Source organism: Micromys minutus (genome assembly GCF_963924665.1).
Source record: "Micromys minutus genome assembly, chromosome: 18".
Lineage (NCBI taxonomy): Eukaryota > Metazoa > Chordata > Mammalia > Rodentia > Muridae > Micromys > Micromys minutus.
Genome location: NC_137953.1, coordinates 40,600,851 through 40,622,322, shown reverse-complemented (window position 1 = coordinate 40,622,322; position 21,472 = coordinate 40,600,851). Strand labels below are relative to the sequence as shown.

The 21,472-nt window shown below is 43.4% G+C and overlaps 1 protein-coding gene across 5 annotated transcripts in view; it reads right to left on the bottom strand.

The window, feature by feature from the left end:
* The window catches only part of HIPK2 (homeodomain interacting protein kinase 2), a 167,209-nt gene that overhangs the window by 33,947 nt on the left and 111,790 nt on the right, over positions 1 to 21,472 (bottom strand). For all 5 annotated transcript variants that reach the window (XM_080932149.1, XM_080932150.1, XM_080932152.1 and 2 more), the window contains exons 3-7: positions 15,197 to 15,320; positions 14,690 to 14,809; positions 12,950 to 13,036; positions 10,522 to 10,706; positions 4,788 to 4,950 (exon numbers count right to left, since the gene is read on the bottom strand). In XM_080932149.1, the coding sequence (XP_080788275.1) occupies positions 4,788 to 4,950; positions 10,522 to 10,706; positions 12,950 to 13,036; positions 14,690 to 14,809; positions 15,197 to 15,320 (679 nt within the window). The remainder of the gene's footprint in view (positions 1 to 4,787; positions 4,951 to 10,521; positions 10,707 to 12,949; positions 13,037 to 14,689; positions 14,810 to 15,196; positions 15,321 to 21,472) is intronic.

Sequence of the window (21,472 nt, the reverse complement as noted above, 5' to 3'; positions counted from 1 at the left end):
TGGCTTCGGATTGAAGCTGTCTAGAAGGAGTTGTACGTAAGGACTAAGGGTTAAGGAGCAGGTGGGCTCTGAGGGAATGCTCATGTATGTTTTGGCCACACATACTTAATAGTTTGGGGGTGTGTTTGTGGGGAGTAGGGGACTACTTTTAATTTGTTAGAAGCTAGAAGGAAAGTGTCCCATGTAAAAGGACACACATGTAAAGAAAATTTCAAGTAGAGTTAACGTCAAATTTCATAAAAAAAAGATCAAACCCTTGTTTTTCTTTTTTTCATGGTGCTGTGGAAATCAAGCAAACCCAGAGTCTTGTGTAGACCAGGCAAGTCTACTACAGAGCTACATATCAAATCCTACATTGCTTTTTATACTTAATGTTTGTGCTGGATTTTAGTTCAACACAATACATTTATTTGAAAATGATTAAAAAATTCTTATGACACACTTATTTAGATTTTGAGCTGCATATTTTAGCGGTGTATGCATTTTCAGCAACCCACACAGTGCCTCCTGGAATCATGGTGAGGACATGTATTCCACATGGAGAGACAGTGTCTGTTCTGATGACAAAGCCCATCTCCAGTTTTCCCCACACCATTATTCTTCCTGGCAAGTTCCCTTACCACATTTCCACGGTCATTTCAGACACTGCAAGCTCAGACCCTGAGGTCTCCTGTTTGAGGCCATGGCACCAATCTTTTCCCATCTGACTGGGCTTTCCCATCCTCTGACCAGTCACTGTGCCTAATGCCTCTGCCTTCCAAATATCCCTAGAACCACAGACTGTTTAGATGTTCTCTGGTGCCCAGGACCTGTAAGTCCATGACTGGAGATTCCCTGCTCTCTGCTTCCCTTTCAGTTGTTGGCACAGGATCATCATGCTCTCTTTTAATTTTTAAAACATGTATGGGTGTTTTGCCTGCATGTTTGTTTGTGTACCTGTATATGCCTAGTGCTCACAGAAGCTAGAAGTGGGTACTGAATTTCCTAGAACTGGAATAACAGATGGATATTACCACAGGGAATTTAGGGGTCCCACTTGAGGTTTAGTAATAATAAAGACATGGAGACATCTATACAGTTGGAAGCTGTTAGCTGTTTGTTGGAGCAATCTCTCAGTTAACCTCTTACTTAAACCAACTTCTCTGCATTGTCTCTCTCCGTGTGGCTCTTTCTGCCCTACCTCCCTGCCTTGCTCCCATTCTTTCTTCTGTCTCCCGTGTCTGTTTGTCTTTCTGCTGGTCAGTCTGCCCCAGCTCCAGTCACCAGCTCTTTATTCTGCAGAAGGCCACATTCTTTACTACTCCAGTCAGAGTCAACCAGCAGCAGGACAACACCCAGTCCATTTTCTGGATTGCCTTTTGGCACCGAGAGCTATGTGACCTTCCCCACAGCAGCATGCCTTTCTTTTTTGGTCAGGTAAGGAAGAGACAAACATGTACATGTCCTGCTAGCTGTGCTGACCCAGTAACTAACAATTGAGAGCACAGGGACACTTTCCATAACCAGTAAATGCAGTATTTGTGAGGCATCCCACAGGTTATGAGCCACAGTGTGGGTCTAGAAATGGAATCCAGGTCCTTTGGAAGAGCAGTCAGTGCTCTTAACCACAAAACCTCGAATCATTCTCTTTTAAAGACCACTTTGCACATTAGCACCCTGCTCTGCATTTAAGCACCTGTTCAAAAATTCCAGTAATGGTCTCGTAAATGTGGTGTTTGCATCTTGACCCAGTACCTTTTGCTTTCTTTACACCCTCAGGCACCTTCCTTAATAATGAATACATCTTTTTCTTCAAGACAGATCATTCTAGTTGTTTTCATAGCCGTCTGTAAACATAGGTTATTCATCTCATAGGAATCCTTTGGCCCAAAGAGTTATCTCTGAGCCTCTGTGCTTTGGGGCCAGCCTTGGCACCAGGGTTCCAAAGCAGAGCCTTCCTTGATGGTAGGAATAAGTGATTTCTGTGTGTTCTGTGTGTAACTGTGATTGTGTGGCTCAGCTCCTGCCACAGTGTGCTGGATGTGCAGTCAGCATCATGACAAATGCTTCCTTGGGGAAAGGACTCTGCTGGCTTGCCTTACCTGAGCCTTATGTGTGCAGCCTGTGTCGGGATCTGTTTTCAGCTTATGTATTGTCTCACCAGGAGTGGAACAAATGTCATATAAGTACCAATCCCCAGAGGGACCAGTAGACATGCTGACAGTTTCCCTCAGTTTCTGATCCTGTTTAGGGATCAGCTGATGAAAGTATGTGTGATGGTGTGGGAGACTTTTTTTTAACCCTGTACTCTGTGGTCCTAAGAGCTCTCCTGGATAACAAAGAGAAGAAGAAAAAATAAGTTTACTGGTAATTTAGGTTGCAAAGACAGGCTCAAGTGGTTCTTAGATACAATTGTAATAGACGTTTCAACTTTTGGCATCTGTAAGAACAGGATGTAAGCCTGGCCTATTAATCCAGTTAAAATTATTGGTAGAAGGATATGCCCCTAAAAGAAGACACTTTGGAAATGTTAGTAAAAAGGCTGACCCTAAGGATTAAACCAAGAACACACAGGGAGGACTCCGTATTCAATGTTACTAGTAGTTTTTGAAAGTACATAGAAATTCTGGTACATTGGCCCAGTTTCCTTGAGATGTACACAATTACAGATAATTGAGCACTTGCAAAGGTGCTAGTCTACTTAATATATGTTAAGAGCAACTAAGAACTACTTCTGTGTCCTTCCACTAACATAAAACTGTAGGTGTATTTGGTTGCTTCTAAATATCCAAATGTTTAGAATGAGCAGAAAGATCCCAAGGATTTCATGGAGGGAAAACAGCACTGGGTCACTAATGTACAAAGGAAGTTTGGTTGGATTTAGAGAGCAGATGCCATCTATAAGGTACCTCCTGAGGATCTCCACAGGATTCATCTGTGAATCAGTGCATGTGAATCAGACCCTGATGCCAGGTTGCTGGAGTTCAAGTCCAAACTATCTCATAGTTACTAATGGAGCCTTTGTTAAGAGGATTAACTGCTTTGTATCTCAATTTCTTCCTCTAAAATGCCAGTGATAATACCTATTCCACATGGATGCCAGGACTGAATGGTGCCATGCTGAGGAAAGTCTGACAAACAAGTGCTTACTGCCATGACTGTGGTCACTCTGTAAGTTTCAGAGGAGGGAAAACCTTAGTGCTTCAGTTTAGGTTATAACCTGAATATTTTTCTGATATTTTTGACTAGAGCTCAACAATTCCAAGTTCAGCTGATTGAGAGTTTGCCCTCAGGGTCTTGGTTTTGTAGGACAACATTTCATCTCAATGCTTAGGCCTGCATCATACTAAGTGAACAGCCTTTTCTACTCTAGTCCAATCTAGCCAGTTTTGTAAGTCTCAGTGTCATGGAGAAGGAAGGTATTCTTATTTGGGACCTGCCCTTGTGATGCTCAGTTTTGGTGATATTCTTTGGGATGGATGTGCTGGCTATCATATCATAGGAGACATAGAGGTGGGCTGTTCTGATGTGGACAGGGACCCTATAGACCTCTAGTCTGAAGGCTATGAAGATATCTATAGAAAGGCTGGTGGGATAGGGGCAGTCACCTGACCTGACACATGATCTGAGGAGTGCCCTTCCCTGTGTGCTGTCTAAGACAGTTTGGTTTTGGAAGGGACAGACAGATGGATGGCAGATGGGGACAAAGAATTTGAAGTTAGAGTTAGGATTAAGAGTCTCCTAAGGACTGATGAAAAAACAAGCCTCAAGGTAATTAAGAAAGCATCAGTGGCTGCTCTGAGAAGATCTAGATGCAATCGCCTTAATTCGAGGGCTAGCTGAAGGGCTGGTAAGAAAAATCTAAGGGTACAGTGTGAGCTTTTCACTCTATAGATATCATCAGGAACACTGATGGCCTCCAGGGGGCAGCATATTACAAATGGCACTCAGTCCAAGCAGAGAGCAGTGGCAATTGGAACTCAAGGTTAAGAGGGAACAACAGCCCAGTAAAGCCTGGTGAATAGGTGCAGTGCTGAAAGGCCAGCGGTTCCTCAGGAACAGGAGAGGACCAGTCAACAAAAGTGGACAGCCAGGTGACAGCATTCACATAGTAGGTTTTCAAAGTTATTTCTCTGCTCTGAAGGTGTATGTGCTTATGCACACAGGCACGGACAAGACAAAGGACACTGCTGTCATTTCAGGGAACACTTCTTTGAGGGACGCATAAGACTGGGAGATGGGAGTAACAGCTCAAGTCTCTCAGAGTCCAGAGGTGGGTGGACTAGGGTGTGGAGATTCTTCATGCACACCTATTTTCTGAGTGCCCTCTGTATTTCAAACATCGTTCTATGCCACTGAGCCTGATCCTGCCAATCTGCAGAAGGTTGAATCCATGTGAAGGAAACCTCAGCTTCCTGTATCCCTTGGGAAAAACTGCTAGGACGCTGGTGACAGACCCATGAGCTGCTTTTCTCTGACTTAGAGAATGAACAGGCATTTCTTCTCCTGGATACAGACCACATGGACACAGGGTGCAGGGAGGATTCCTGCTTGCTCTGGTTCAACAATTATTTTAGCAGGCTCTTTTCCCACATCTGTTCAGATGAAAATGGGAAAAGGCACCATTCAGGAAGTAGTCCTGGTAGTCATTACAGAGACCTTGGCTTCTTAAAAAAGTAGTTGAGGAAGCAGGCACATTAGTTTACAGATCCAAAAGGACAACACAAGGAAAACTGCTGGGTTTGGTGGGGGATAACTGAGTCTTGATGATCAGCCCTGCCCACCTTTCCCTGATGCCTGCCACTCACCTGGTTGTGGACAGTGGTCAGCTGGTTGTTAAAGGTCATGGTCAAGTTGGTAGATGTGCTGGGGGCCACATGTGTGATGAAAGGTGTTTTGCTCTGGTTCACTGTGTCATACATATTCACCCGGCGCTTGCAAATCTCCATGTTTTGGAAACAAGATTTGACACTATTCATGCAAAAGGTGGAGGTGAGGACACGTAGACAAGAAAGGAGGTAAGGTAGGGTGAGGTTGGGGAAGGAGAGAAAGAGTGAGAAAAGAGAGAGAATGGTTAATCCAGTAAGCAAAATAATCACTGGATATCTACATTAGCTTCAGAAATCCTGGCTTTCTCCAAGTGTGCTGCTGAGCTATCAGCACTGTGTGAGCAAATTTCCTGTTGTCTTGTTGTCCTATTCCTGCCCTGGATAGACAGATTTCCATATCACAGACATGCTCCACTGTGTCTTCCTCCTACACCTTTTACTTCCAATGTTATTGCTCATTCTCAGTGCAGTGCCTGGCCAACAAGATAAACTCTTCCAACTAAGAACATTAAGAGCTGCTGCAACCTACTTCTGCCTTCTTCCTTAGGGCCAACTTGTCTACCCCCTCCCCAATTTATCAACCATGGGCTACTAGCACTATCTATAGGTCAGCCAATAATTCTCCCATCCAGGATCATAAATTTAGGCTGATTTGTCTCACTGGAACCTGTCACGCAATGAAAACAACAATGGTTACTGATTTTTACTGAGTGTAGTGATATGTGTTTGCAATCTCCTATTCAGTCTTACACCATCCACAAGACAGAATTAAGATCATTGTTCCAATTTTACAAGTAAAGCCAAAGGTTTAGGACAGATAATGTGCGAAATAGACAATCACTAATTGGCAATTCATCCCCTCCCTCCAATCTCTCTCTCTCCTACAAATTCCTAACTTTCTTAATTCTTACTTTTTGTCCTAATTCTTGTCTAATTCCATAAAGTAGAATTCTCTCCCTGATTTTCTTCCTCTGCTGTCTTGCTGAATCAAAGCTACTCCCCTAATGACAAAGGTCTTAAAGGAGTACAGGTCCAACCATGAATGCCCTTAGTGGCCTCTGACATTCCAGCTCCTGACCATCCACCATTTCTACTCACTTCATGTGCTGCTCCTCATATGCTTCTGCCTCTTCTGTTTCTAAATTCACTTTTGCTCAAGTGCTAATATTCAAGATAAAGCTTCATTTAACCTATGATTTAAAATGTCTGTTGCAATAATTGGATATAAACAAGGTAACAGTTTTCTACTACTTCTAAAGTAGCAGAAGTTGCTGTATACTACAGGTATGCTCTATTTTTGACTAAGTGGATGTCTGTAGGCTATCCCAGAATATTATTTTCATGAAAGATAACATTCTAAATTTCAGAAATTAAATATCATCATGACCCAGGGAATCCTACTTCTTTCTAAGTTAATGACTATTTATACTGGTCACTCGATACCCAATGTATAGCAAATAAACTGATAATTCTAGATAAGAGAAAACATACTCATTCGTAAGCAACGGCACGCCTGAAAATTCGGGAGAGTACCAAGTATACTGCTGCATGCTTTCACAAAGAGCTGAAGGTGACAAAATGATGCTGGATGCATTCTTTTTGGAATGCATTTAAAGCATTCAATGATTTTATGATGGCTCACTCTAGAGTTTTCTTACTAAAATGGGCTAAAATTTGACTGTTAGAATAAGACAAACACTTTTATTTTGGGTTAGTTTATAAAAAGACTAGCTTTTACAAATATGTACACTAAAATTCACCTGCAAAACCTTAGGTTATTGCAGCTTAGGCCCAGCCCCAAGGGTGGGGTCTACAGCAGGTTGGATAGGCCCAAAGGCTTGTTCCTACACTAGAGTTCTTCACGGTTTTCTGGGAACCCACAAAGATTCAGCCTATTCTCAGGTACACCTGGGGTAACCTGTCTTTCCTTAGGGTTGACTTTCTAAGTTGTAAACTGCCACTGCTCCTCAGTGAAACACTCTATGGATGCTTCTTTACTAAACACAAAGGACAGAGCCCTGCTTATCTAAGTTCCCAGGTTGGGTGACTGTTTCACTGACAGTGGAGATGGCCAACAGGAGCTCTCTGAAGCATCTGTCTCCCTGATACCCATCACTGTTTTTCTATCATTTTTCTTTATCCTAAAGTTAGAAAGGCTGGCTTTGTGGGGATTTGCTTTTCTTCTTGTGGGACAAACTGACATCTTAACTGCCTCCTGTTGAGAAACATTATAGGTGTTATAATTTGAGTTTAGAAGGGTTGGGTGCCGAGTCCCTCTTTGCACTGGAACTTGATTATTTCAAATGTGCCCTGAATTAAAGAGATACTGTTTGGTCTTGCCGTACAGGCTGACTTACTTCACTAACTGATATGGAAAGGATTGACCTAAAAGATACACTTCATGGTGGTTGTGGCCCACTTGTTAAGCTGGGAGAGGTTGGGTCTAGCCTGGAAACTCAGTCAAATCTAATTTTGGTCACAACATTGCTGACTGTGGTCTACAAATATCTGTCTCCAGGCTCTTCTCCCAACAGTCCTAAAAGAATCTGCTGCTTCCCTGAGCATGCTACTTTCCCTGCAGAAATGCAAGGATGTGAATATAATCTTTCATGTTCCATACATAATCGTCAAGGTTAAGGTGATATAACCTACTTCCTAGTACAAAAGACCCTTTCTCTTCCTCTCACTCACTGAGACCTCTCCCCCCAAGTTGGTCTTCTTCTCCAAGCTATTTTCTGACATGAATACTTCAATAGCCAAACTGATAACCTGTCAAAACCTACATTTCAGGACTTGTTCTCAACCTCACCATTCCTTCCTTGGGTTGTCAGGCCTGGAACTATTTAAGCCAATGCTCAAACATCCTGTTTCCCTCATCTCATTCTCCACCCTTCTGGTGCATTTGATTGTAACTATCATGATTATCTTTAGAGTTAAGCAGAGGACACTCATTGGGATCTATTGAATTCCCTATCCCTTAGGTGGACCTTCAATAGCTTCCCTTTGGGCTTATAATTACTCTATCACCAGCATCATCTACTCTCTCATCCATTAGTCTTTTCTCTTAGCAACTTGGCAGCAGTTCAATCTGGACAAACTAAACTGTTTTCTATATGCCTTCACTTACACCATCAATTTATGCTCAGACTCAAATGTTCAAAGCTCTTCCTGCTTCCTTCTCCATAAGCCTTCCAAGAGCTAGGACTAGAGATGTGTTCCCATATTCCTATACACCCACCTTTCTCCTAAATTTCTCTGGTTAGTTTGCTATCATGTTCTGTTGCAGTTACCAGGACCAACACCTATACATATTCTCTCTCTCCCCTTCTGACTCTTTCTCTCCCCCTCCCTCCCATATCTCTTTTCTCCTTTCTTTTCTTATTTCTTTCTTAATTTTTTTTGCATATGTATGTGTATGGGAGCATATGCTTGCTTGTGGATATGTGGGTATGCATGTAGAGGTAAAAAGTTGACATGGTATCTTTCTTTTTTCATTCTTAGAAAGATTTATTATATATATGTGTTTGTGCCTGCATGAATTTATGTGTATCATGTGTGTGCAGGTGTCGGGGAGGCCATAGGGCATTGGATCCTCTGGAGCTGGAGTTACAGATGGTTGTGAGCTGCTTGATGTAGGTGCTGAGCACTGAACCCAGGTCCTCTGGGATTATAATTACTATATCACCAGCATCATCTACTCTCTCAGCACTTACTCAGTAGTAAGTGCTCTTAATTGTTGAGTCATCTCTCTAGATCCCAAGTCTTTCCTTTAACTTAACTTTTTAAATTTATTATGTGTATGTGTGTTTTGCTATATGTTTGTCTATGCACTGCATATTTGCCTGGTGTCCAGACAGGCCAGAAAAGGGCAGTGGATCCCCTAAGACAGAAGTTATGGACAGCTGTGAGCGAGCTACTATGTGACTGTAGGGACTAGAACCCAAGTCCTCTAGAGAAGCAGAGCTACCACAGAGCCATCTCTGCAGCTTCCCTGAGTGCCTCCTGATTACCTTTCAAGTAGTCTAGCCAGCCAGCTTGCCACTGGGATCCTCTATCTTCACCTCTTGAGCTCTAGGCTTATATAGGCAGACCACCCGACATTTACAGGATGCTGGAGATTCCAACAGCAGTCCTCATATCTCTGTGACAAATGCTTTGTCCACTGAACCATCTCTCCAGCCACAGTTATCATGTTCTACAACTGTAAAGCCATCTTGTTCTCAACAGATGACTTCATCATCTACTTTTGACACAGAAGCTGTCTGACAGGAACTCCCTCAACTTTCCTCGGCTATCCTGTGCACCTGCTGACACCCACATCTCTCCCACCATGTCATCTTTTAGTGATAGGTCCCTTCTCTCTACTCAGCTCTAAACACCAACTCAACAGAAACTGCTCACAAGTAACTTTTTTCTTGAACCTCTCATTTGCTACTAGATTCTTCCCATTAGTATTCACTTAAATTTCCTTACTCTTTAAAAATTTCCTTTAGTCTAAAGGTTCTCAACCTTCCTAATATTATGACCCTTTGATTCAATTCCTCATGTTGTGGTGATTCCCAATCATATTATTTTCATTATACTTCATAACTGTAATTTTCCTATTGCTATGAACCATGATGTAAATATCTGATATGCAAGATGGTCTTAGGTGACCCCTGGGAAAGGGTCATTTGGTCCCCAAAGGGGTCTCCACTTAAGCTGAAAATGGCTTCTCTGATCTCTCTTGACACCCCTCCCCCCATTTCTTTCCTCCCCTTTCAGTCTCACTTCTTGTAAGGCGCCGTCTACTTCTTTGCTCTCACTTTATCTTTCAACTTGCCCAACAAGTTTCTGCTGTCACTAACTAACCAAAGTGCAAGATCTCAGACACGGTTTCTAGATTACTGATACAGCAGCAGGTTAGATCTGTATTCAACACCAGTCCAACCAGACTAGCCATTCACTGCTAGTCCTTTAACTAGCTGCACTGGTAAAAGACAAAATCCTTCCTGAGCACGGCTTGCTGTAGCTCACTTCTGTGGTGTGTCACCCACTGTCCCTAGGTTTGGCATTCAGTCATGCTGGAGAGTTCAAAGGGCAATGGCCTGACTTCTCATGCCCATCTTTCCCTCACCCTTCAGAGATTACCTTCTTGGGTGTTCTGGCCTGCCAAGCAAGCTCCTTGTTATATGGACTCATCTTACCCAATTCTTTTCTTGGCTAACAGCCACTGTCTCCCTAAAGACCATAGCCTAGCTAACAAGTGCACAGTCTACTTTGTTCCTCGTTGTACCCCAGTGCCTGGTACAGCCCCCAGCATGCCACAGAAATAAAGCAAAGTAGACCAGTTCACTCTGGGACAGTTTTGGGACCAATCTTTGGTACTGATGCTAGATTGCTTTAGAGCACTGCTGTTTTTCCCACTTCCCTTTTTGTGTTAATATCCAAGATCAACTGGCTCCAAGGTTCCCTCCCTCACCCCCGTTCCATCATTCCCTTCCTTTTGGTACAAACTGTAGTCTTAGGCCCAATCTAGCCCCCACAAGTTTCCTAACTGCTTGGCTGAGATGAAGGTCCTGATCTTGCTTATGTGCTGTGTCTACAGCTGCTTTCAGCTCTGACTGAGAACTGAGACTCAGCAGCAGAAGCCAGAGGGCTATAAAGCCTCAAGTACTTACTACCTGGGCCTGTAAGTGTTGTCCTTGGTACAAAGCCTAAGTAGGACACTTACTGAGTACTATGGGGAAAATCAAGCAGGTGTGTCATGGTGACAAAGGGGTGGTTCAGAGTTTCAATGGGAGTGATCCTCTTATCAGCATCTATGGTCAGCATCTTCTTTAACAGGTCAATGAACTCCCGTCGGTCTGCCTTCTCTACTAACATGTCACTCCCTTCCAAATCTGTTGTCATGTTCACCTGGAAGCAAGTAGGGACAGGTGAGTAAGAGCCATAGTATATTCTGTAACATCCTCTGATCTCAAGCCTCCCATCCCAGGTAGACTGTCCCCATGGCCTGTGTGCTGCGACTGTCCCCGTGTGATGGCTTTTTATACTGTAGGAACAGAGTGGCTATGGCATTCAGGCACCAGGTAGGGGCTGGGGCAGAATGTGGCCACCATGGTTGACACCTGCAAATGCCAGAGACAAGGCACAAAGCTGCCCCTGTTTTAACTGGCCAGGGTGAAATGCAGCTTTCACCACACCTTATTAAAAATAACCACATGATAAAGGGTTCTGGAGGCTGATTGCATAACAGCATGGGTGCACTCAATTTACTCAGCTTACGTTTAAAAAAAGGCTGAGATGAGACGCCATATGTGTTTTACCACAAGCAAACAACAACAAAGACACACACACACACACACACACACACACACACACACACACACACACACACACACACACACACACCAAAAGCTCTAAGATAAAACAGTAGAAAAAGATGGGGGAAAGTAAGTGTGTTTAACTTCTGTAGGAGAAAAGAACCTGGCTTGCCTCTTCCTTTATCTTTATGGCATCACCTTCCCGTGGCCTCTGACTGGGACCAGAATGATTTCAGTCCCTGTGTTCCCTGCAGTTGCCCCTCTGGCCAGGGAAGAGAGTGCAGATGAACACAGGACTTTTCTCCCAAAGGCAGGTAGGTCTCTACTAGCGTGGCCTCTGAAAGGCTTGCTTCCCATGCTTTCTATTTTTTTTTTTCCAGGAGGGGCTCTGGAAAGCAATCTCCGTTTTCACAGACCACCTAAGCTACTAATCAGCTGACAAGGGCACTTTACTCAGAACCAGGAGTTCTAGTCACACTCATCTTTGCTAAGAGGTGTGCTAAGTGTTTATTGGGCTATAGCTTTTTTTCCTCAGTGTTTAAAAGGAACAGTCATTCTGGGTTGCTCTGAGTTTGGACTAATTTGTAACTAAAAATACCTGAAGATCTAGAATTATCTCCATAGAAAGATAAGGAAGGAAGGTCTGTAGTCTCTGCTAGTGAGCTGACAGTGACTGAGTGTAGTGGTTTGAATTGGGCTTCCCTAAAAGCTAAATTCAAGTCCTAATCTGTGGACTCTATGAATGTGACCTTGTTTAGAAATAGGGTCTTTGAAGATATAATCACGTTAAGATGAGGCCATATTGGACTAGGATGGTCCTGAACACAACAATCAGTCCTTTTATAAAAGACCTTTGACAGTGGGCCAGAGATGACACAGGGACAACAGCCATGTGGAGGGTAAAGCTGGGATTACAGTGGTACAGCTGCAAGGAAGGACTTCTGAGGCTGCCAGAGCCATGGGAAGCCAAATACATGGATGCTCTTCACTAGGGCCTTCAAAAGGACTGTGGCCCTGGGGACACTGACACCAGGCACTTTTAGCCTCCAGAACTATTAGGGAATTTGTGTGTGTTGTCTTAAGCTCTTCAGTTCACCCTATCTTGTTAACTAGGCCCTAGGAAACAGACACACTGAACCAGGGGCATCAACTCCAATACAGCAATGGGTTAGAGGCCTCAACTCCAGAGCCAGTGCCTGCCTAGCACATGCAAGGCCCTCCATTCAGGCACTTTTAGCACCAGTAAGGTTGGCCATTGCTTTACAAATAAGAAGCAATACAATGAAGCTATTTTTTTCTAAAGAGTTGGTTTCAGAGACCAAATGGTTTCTTGCTAAGTCTGTCATATGACTGTTCAAAAGCAAAGCTAATGAGCACAGTTATGTATATCATTGCTGGTGGGCTTTTATTTTTATTATTTTTTTTAGATTTATTTATTCATTGTATGTAAGTACACTGTAGCTGTCTTCAAACACACCAGAAGAGGGCAACAGATCTCATTACAGATGATTGTGAGCCACCATATGGTTGCTGGGATTTGAACTCAAGAACTCTGGAAGAGCAGTCAATGCTCTTAACCACTGAGCCATCTCTCCAGGCCCTCCCCGCTTTGTTTATTTTTTATATTTGTTTTTAAATACAGGGTTTCTTTACATAGCTCTAGCTGTCCTGAAACTTACTGTGTAGAGTAGGCCAGCCTCAAACTCACAGAGATTCACCTGCCTCTGTGTTCCACAGTGGTGGGATTAAAGACATGCCCTGCAATGCAGGTTTTTGTTGTTGTTGTTGTTTTGTTTTTTTAAAGGTCTGTACTGCATATTCATTCACAGAGCTTACCTGGGCCATATCATCCAAACAGTTGAAAATGTACTTTCTTGCTTCTTTTGACTTAATCCCCGTCTCTGCTTCATGGTCATCTGGTGTCTATTGGAAAAAGCAAAATCAGGTTGGTCATATGGTATCTCTTAAGTCACTGAATTTTGAGCTCTTGAGCTCCTGCTTTGGCTCAAGGTCTTTTCTCCCTTTGCAGAGGAGGAGACTTTGGTTTCTCTAAAGTGTCCTGCACAAGAGCTCCTTTCTCTGTCTATCCACACTAGCTCATCTTCCTCCCTCCCCACAGGTTCCCACTCATGCCCACTCTGATACAGTTACTGAAGACTCTAAAAGAACAGGAGAAGCACACCCTTACTGCCCTGCAGCTTTCTATAGCCTGAAGGTAAGACTCTACCTAGGAAGCTTTTTGACATCCTTTACATTTTTATTTTACTTAGCAATCAATCCCTTACACTTACAGCTCCTATGCTGTTTCAAGGCACACTGCCTCACTAAATGCTCTTTGTAACCATGCTCATTAGAATGACTGCTCTCTTCTTTTACTACACGGAAACACAAAAACATAAAGTTCTGGGGGCCTCCCAAGGTTCCTGGCTTACCAGTGGCAACTACTTCCAGAGCCTGTGCTCCATGCTGCTCTTCCCAAGACACTTATCAGCTATTGGCTAGGAAACCACTTTTTCTACTTGCCGTGGTGTTTGGACTCATCAGTGGCTCTAAGGCCGTTAATTATGGATGAAGGCCAGCATACTTGAACAGCTCAACCCCTAGGAACAGCTGAACATGACGTTTCTGGTAAAACACTGAAGTAGCTACCCCCTACCCCCAACCTGGGTTCTCTCTCTTCTACCTGATTTGTTACTGGATCTTGACAGCTCTCATAATTACTGAATGTCAGGTGCTCCATTTGTAGACTAAGCTTCTGCTTAGCTTCCAAATCCCAAAGCTTTGAAAGTACATATTATCTTAAAACTGTATTAGAATTTGGTTGGGGTCCTGTCAAAACCAAACCAAATCAAACCAAACCAAACCCACTAAAACCCAACCTACTGCAAAAAATGAACATAGTATACATGCTTATATCTATCACTGTCTCTCCTGCCCAGGAAATCAAAGTTGGTTTGAATTACAAGACACAGTTAAAGTCAAAGCAAAATATGTTTCCATTAAGGTGAAGTCACCAAGAGTTTATGGTATCCAACAGAGCACTACATTGTCCCAGATAAAGATCTCTCTTCCTAGGGGTTTGTGGCATTTGCATATCTTAGGGTACTTTTGCTGCCTTGGAAAATCCCTTTGTACCCTACAGGGCTCAGCACAAATGTTGCTCTCTGCCCTTGGCCCTGGCCTGGCTTTTTCTTGGCTCACTTGGGTCACTCTTTTTTCCCACATTCTGTCCTCCTAGGAGGACAGTTCTATGGTAGCCTAGAGCTTGGGGCACTGGTCCTATTTCCCCACGGACAGTAAGCTCCTTAAGGGCAGAGTGTGGCTACTTTATGTGCTAGCACAAATCAGTGGATCATGAGATTAAATCCCAGAAATTCAGCAGTCTTCCCATGGGACACGGCTTCTCATACAGCAATGGGTCAAGGACTGTTTTCAAACATTCAGATCCAGCAACACCTTGCCCATTTTGCTGGTCAGATTAAAGTCATCAATTTTTAAATATTAAAAGCTCATTTTTGTCTTTCCTTCTTTCACTACTGGGCCATCAGTATGAAGGGAAAGGACTGTTTTTCCTACCTTTAGCCTCCACAAAGGATACGGTGAGTCTGTGTCACGGTTGAAAAACCTAGTTGTCTTTGTCCCTGCACTTAATAAATATTCAGCTGGTAAACCCTGTGTTTGTGAAATATACCGAATCTGCAAGAAAAGATGAAAAAGAGGTCAGGGCCTTTCCTGTCACTGTACATATGGTATACTGATGGCTCTAGTGGCTTTGAGGAAAGCGAAATTATTAATTTTATAGGGAAAAGAAGTAAAAAGAAAGAAGAAAAACATACACATATACACAGAGAGAGAGGGGATGGAGAGGGGAAAGGGGAAGGGGGGCAGGAGGAGGGGGAGAGGAGAGGGGAAGAGAGAAGGGGGGGAGAGGGAAAGAGGAAGAGAGAGAAAAGTGGAAGCCAGAAGAAGGCTAATATGTTAACCCTAAGAACACCATAGGGCAGGTTTTAAGTGAAATGGTACTCTAAGGTTTTCTGGATGGAAAGTGAAGTCACAGTCAATTCCTGTGTCACCCAGACCTACCTGATCATATTCAGAAGCACCTGGGTATAATGGCCAGCCCAGGAACAGCTCAGCAATGACACAACCGAGGGACCACATGTCAATTGCCTCACAGAATGGCAAACCAAGGATGATCTCAGGGGCCCTGGAGAGGAAGAATGGAAAGAACCATCAGTGATCTGGATCAGTAGCTATTTCTGTATGATTCTAGCTCTGACCTAGGGTACTGTGACTCCCTGTGTGGCTTCTGCATTTGCTGGCTTTAACATCTAGTTAGAAGAGGATATAGCTAGCTTGCAAGTGCAGAGTAAGGGTGGTGAGTGGCAGCACAACAGATATGTGGGTATCACCAACCATCACACTCTGGTCACATGAGCTCATGACCTGATAACCACACCACCAACAGCATGAAGTTAGCTTTTGCAGCTGAACATCTAGAATTCTTTATAAAGAGTACCTAATATTTAAGAAGGAATTCTGAAACAGTCTACTTTCAGGAATACATAAAAATAGCTGTTCTCACTTAAAATAAGGAAATTCAGTCCAATATCCACTCATCACAGTGATCTTTGTCCTAAGCATTTGTATTACAATTCAAGGAAACACTACTATTATTTTCCCATCAGTGTCTAGAAGGATGATCTCTATAAAAGTTTCTTAATGTTACGACTATAGAACCCTGTTCATGAATAGATCATCTTGAAAGTCAACCAGAATTCCATTATAAACAGTCCACTCCCGATTGTAGGAGCTAATGTCTCTGCAAATGACAGACAAGGTCACAGAGACATTTCAAAGGCATTTTAAAGAGAAAGCACACGTATTTGATGACCAAGAGCAGACCACAAAGTCTTTTAAGCTTTATTCATGTGCATGTATGTATATCTGTGTGAAGGTATGTCACAAATGTGGGGCAAGAGGGCAGTTAGGTCCCTTGGAACTGGTGTTAGAGGCAACACCAAATCAAGGAACAAAAGACTACAGACATGTGTGATATAAACCCAAACATGAGAAGGAATGTACCACAGCACACACCATACCTCAGCAGCTCCCAGTTTGGAAAACAAAACAGAACGCAAGGATAAAGCTAACAACTGTAAGCAGACATCAAGCACACACCTTAGTGCTTCTCTAGAAGTGTTATCAGGAACATCTGCTTCCTCCACACCCCATTTCTCAATGGCCTCCTAAAAGTTCCTATGTCTTCACTGCATCCCAGCTTCTTAACTCTTTCGAGAGGGCTTCAGACGCTCCTACACTCATGTACCATACTAGGAAGATCAGGATGGCCTCAGCTCCATGTCTTGAGGGCTGCCTTTCTTCTATACAGCTGTCCACTGCTCCCACTTTGCTGTTCCTGGCTTCCTAGGTGCCACTTTCCCATATCCAAATTTCTTGCCTGTCCATATATACCCTTTGCTAGAGCATCCTCCTTCCTTGTCCAAATGCTTCATGCCCCATGCTCTTTTCATCTATTCTTTCCCAATGTGATTACCACGGTTGTGTGTTTATCCTGAATGATATGTTGGGTTGGGGATATAGCTCAGAGGTAGTGTACTTGCCTAGTATGCACAAGGTCCTGAGCTCAATCTCCAGTATTATAAAACAGGTATGTCAGAATCTTAATCATTTAGAAATAGTGTTGTTGTAGGTTTAATTAGTTAAGATGAAGCTGTATCCTAGAATGCCCTAATCCAATATGACAGATGTCCTTCTTAGGACAGGGGAATTTGGGACAAGATAGCCACATGAGGACAGAGGTGGAGACTGCATTTATATTTCTCAAGCCAAGGAGCACCTACAGCCACAAAAAGCTAGAGAAGGCGGGGAAATATCCTCTCCTCCATCTTCAAGGCCCAGCTAACATCTCGACTTTGGTCCTGTGGGCTCCTGAACATCAATAGTTTCAAGCATTTTGTAGTTCTTGTCTGTAGCATTAGGAAACTTGACACAGCAAGCATGCCAACCATCATAGGCTTAGATTCTACACTTAAATCTCAGTCTCGTCTTGAAACTGTCTTTTCAGTTGTGAGCTCCCATCTGAGAGCCTGAAACCTCACGGGTTATGTCCCACAGTCACATCAAAGTTCCCAGGTTGATAGGAAAACATCTCTACTTTTCCCTCATCTCCCTCATTCTACCAAATAAACCCAATACTCCTACCTTTACCTGTTGCTTTGCAGAGATCCAGGACAGATCCCCTTCCCTTTAATACCTCCACTACCCAGATCATCCATGTTCCCAGATCCAAAATCTACCTCAAATTAGTCCCTATTCTCCCTCTCCCCTGGCTTAACTCTGGCCGCAGCCACTGTCTCACCCGGAGCATCCTGTTTTCTGATACCCAGTAGGCATTTGTTTCAAAGCCCTCAGTAGCTGCTGCTGTACTCAGAATGTATGAATCTCTCCCATGGCTCAGGGGTTTTCCTCTCCTCAGTTAGGGGCCCAGTTTGCCTTTCCAATGTCATTTCAAATAACTTTTCTCCTGCAACAGGCTCTGGTGCCTGCAGTGTCTTTTCAACTTCCAGAATACCTTAGGCACCTTCTGGACCAATAGCCTTCAGGTAATGTAGTTGTTTCTGCCTCTGTGCTTGCCCCATGGCTCTCAAACAGCTTCCTCCTCATCCTGCACATCTCGCTTAATTGTCACCACAGACCTCCCCTGACAGCAGTTAGGTCTCATCTCCAGCACCATAAACACCACTTTATAGCACTCTCCCCAATAACATTCTTACTGTCTCTTTTCCTCTACCCAGCCCATGAGGACAGCACAGTGCCTGGCATTTAGTTGCTACTTGGTCAATACATATGTGTTGACTGAATACTCCATATTAAATATAAGAAATTGTGAAAACATGAGTCAGGGCAGGAGTTCTGAGGCAGTGCAGACAAAGGAGAGAAGGGGTACGTGTTCACAAGGAACTAAGTCTGGGCACTGGTACAGAGGACTCAGCTAGGGATAAACAGGCACCGAGGCCCAAAGGGGCATGTGTATACCAGCCCATGCTCAGGTGCAGACACCTGAGCAATGGAGACAGGAAGGAGCCTGTGTGTCTATCTTCAGTTGTCTCAGCAAAGACTTACACCAAGAAAGGTAGAAGTGTGGAAACAGGAAATTGGTACTGAGGTCTTTCACCATTAGGATTTCAGAGATTTGGTCCAAACCCCTTTTTTATTTAGGGGTAGAGTGTCACTGTCTCTCTAAAGTAGACCACTAAACTATACCATGAAACTGTACCGTGCTCAGCCTTCAGTGGCACTTGGTAAATCAAGTATTCCTCAATTCATCCTTCTGGTGCAGTCACTAATTCAGCTCTTGTTTTTGGTTTCAGCCTTTCCTCTCATGTCTCAAAAGATAAATTCCTTTTCTTTCCACATATGAAACCTATTTTTGATCTATTTTTCCCTTCCTATCCCTTCCAGTCTTCTTTACTCAAACATATTGCATCTGCTATCTACACAGTAGATCTGGATGTAAACATGAATGACAAACTGGTCCAAGAGATATTAACTGAGCATCTGCTGCCCCCACAGAACCACCTTAAAGAAATCTCTGATGATAAACCCTTTGAACATGCATAATGTGCCAAAATTATACCTAAGAAGGAAAAAATAACACTAAAAGTTCTTTTTGTTTTTCTTCCCTTTTTTTGTGGCAGGGAGAGACATTTCATTGGCTAGCTCACTATATAGCTCTGGCTGGCCTGAGACTCACTGCAGATTAGGCTGGCACTCGGACATCTGCCTACCTCCACCTCTTGAGCATGCCACATACCTGGCTAAGTTCTAGTTTCCACTAAAAACAATGCACGTCTGTCTTACTTGACCCATTAACATATTTGCTCATCCGTCCCCTTTAAATCTGTAAGGATGAGGTCTATGTCTCACTTATCTTAGATTCCAAGGTAGGTATACTTGGAGGGTGCTCTCAACAGCTGTGTGAACCCCCCAGGAAAAAAGGATACTTGTCAGGCCAGGGAGGTGGTTTAGCAGTCAAGGTATCTGTATTTATAGAAACCCGACCTTGAGTCCTAGAATCTAGGTAAGGGCGGAAAGAGAGGATTGACACAAAGGTGTCCTCTGACTTCCACGTGCATGGTGTGGTGTATATACATGCACATGAGCACCAATAATAATAAATAAACTTTATTTCAAAAGAAAAAACACTTTTCCCTTTGGATGCCTGCAATCTTTGGGAATATGTGTGTATTCTACTGTGATTCTGTAGAGACCTCATTCCTGTGCTGTTAGACTCCAAGGTTCTGAGTTTATGAAGTTTCAAATGTTTCTAAAGATCTTTTTTTTTTTTTTTTTTTTTTTTCTGTTCAGCTTTTCTGACCCATGCTCAGTAGCTGCTAAAGCACCTACTCTTTCATGACGCATACTCTGACCAGGTCATCTCACATTGGGCCTTGCCTTCAGCTGCACGCAACTCTTACTCAAATGTTCAGCCATGAGCCACCGTGATTCAGTGCTACTGTGTGCCAGGCACTATTCTGGGCTCAAGAAAAAACAATAACCCAAACCCTGTGTCTCCTTGGAGGTCACTGTCTGGTTAGAGGCAGCTTCATGCAGACAGCACAGGTATACCACATGCAACATGTACATATTACATGAAGAAGGGCAAACTGGGAGAGGAAAGACAGAGCTGGGGGCTTCCATGAGAAGTCCGAGCTGAGTCTTGTACCATGCACAAGGCAGTGAGCATTCCTCCCCCGTGTCACTGCTGCATCACCAGTGCTGGACCATGTAAGTACCTAATACATTTCTAGGAGGAATGACAGTGCCAACTTCAGCTCTCCAGCAGTTCTCCCTTGAGGCTGGCAACATCACCTTGGCAACTACTATGACAAGAGACACACTGCTCTGGCTCTTCCAGGTTTGGGAGGGTGGAGGTCACATTCTATGGAGGTTGTTTTTGTCCTCAGAGTGATGCCAATATAAGAAGGATCCTGGATGCATGGATCTCTGTCCTGTGGAGAAGTCATCGGACAGCTGCTAACGGGTTCACTGCCATGGCACCACCTCGTATAACCATTTCAAAGAATCTCACTGCTATTTTGGGGCATTAAAAATACTTTAAACACATGCATGAAGTGTCAGACAAAATTGTGCCTAAGAAAGAAAGTGACTTCCTTTTCAACATGACCCTCACAAGACACCCAACATTCCATTTCTCTATGGGAGGCTAGAAAAACAACTGTCACTTTCAACACATCGATGACTGAAGCTTTGCTATTTAGCTCTACTGCTCTCTTTATGTGCACATAAGGAATAAGTTATTCTTCAATCAGTCTAGACCACATGACCCTGCTGAGGCTGGCCTCCAAAAGAGGTGTGAAGACTGCAGTCAGGAGCCCAGTATCCATGGGTCCAATCCTAGTGTTTTAAGTTCTGGCTGTATATACCTAATTCCAGAAAGACAGTTACATAGAGCATGGCAGGAAATACCTCAAGTAAGGTCTAGGACAATCAAACAACACTGAATAACTCACCTGTTATCTGACTTTATTTATACAAAAAGCACACTCCTTTTCTAGTTTTCTTTTTGGTGCTCTGAATCCTTGCTCATGCTAGGAACATGCTCAACACTGTTACCTCCCTTGCTCCTTTTCTTCCTTTGAAAGACGCCCTTTTTCCTTACACATTAGAACCCCCAGCCGCAGACCTCTCATCTCACTTTAGAAGTACAACTTCCTACCTGTAACCCCAGTCTTCCATTTATTTGGTCTAATGCAGATAGCAGCAGCGTGCACACAACTACAAGGCAAGGACTGGAAAGGCAGCACCTGCCCTGCTCTGTGGGTAGTCTTCTATCAAGATGGTGGTTGTGGTGCCAGAGTGATACCATGGGGACAAAGTCCAGGGAAGAGGTTTGAGGATCTAAGTGAGGAGTTGATCCTGTGTGTACTCATAACATTCATTGTAGCAGAGGTCTGTGATGCAGGAACTGGACACACACCCTGTTCACTCCAATATCCTTGGCTAACCACTGGTCCAGAGTCAAGCATCTTACTTTTGTCCACAGCCTATGACAGAGCAAGGGCAAGGTTCACATGCATTTCTGAAATAAGTGTTCAGTCTGCAGATTGTTCGGAGAGCCCGAGGGAGAGCTGAGCATTTCTGGGAAAATGCTACTCAATTTCTCCAAGTTTTATTTCACCCTCTATAAAATGTGATTATTAATCTCACTTTTTCCTCTTGTCTGTATAGTAGCTTATGAAGATAAATTATGGCCAGTAGAATTATAAAGTAGTTTGAACTCCTTGGAAGCAAAAAACTCTATTAGTCCCTGGT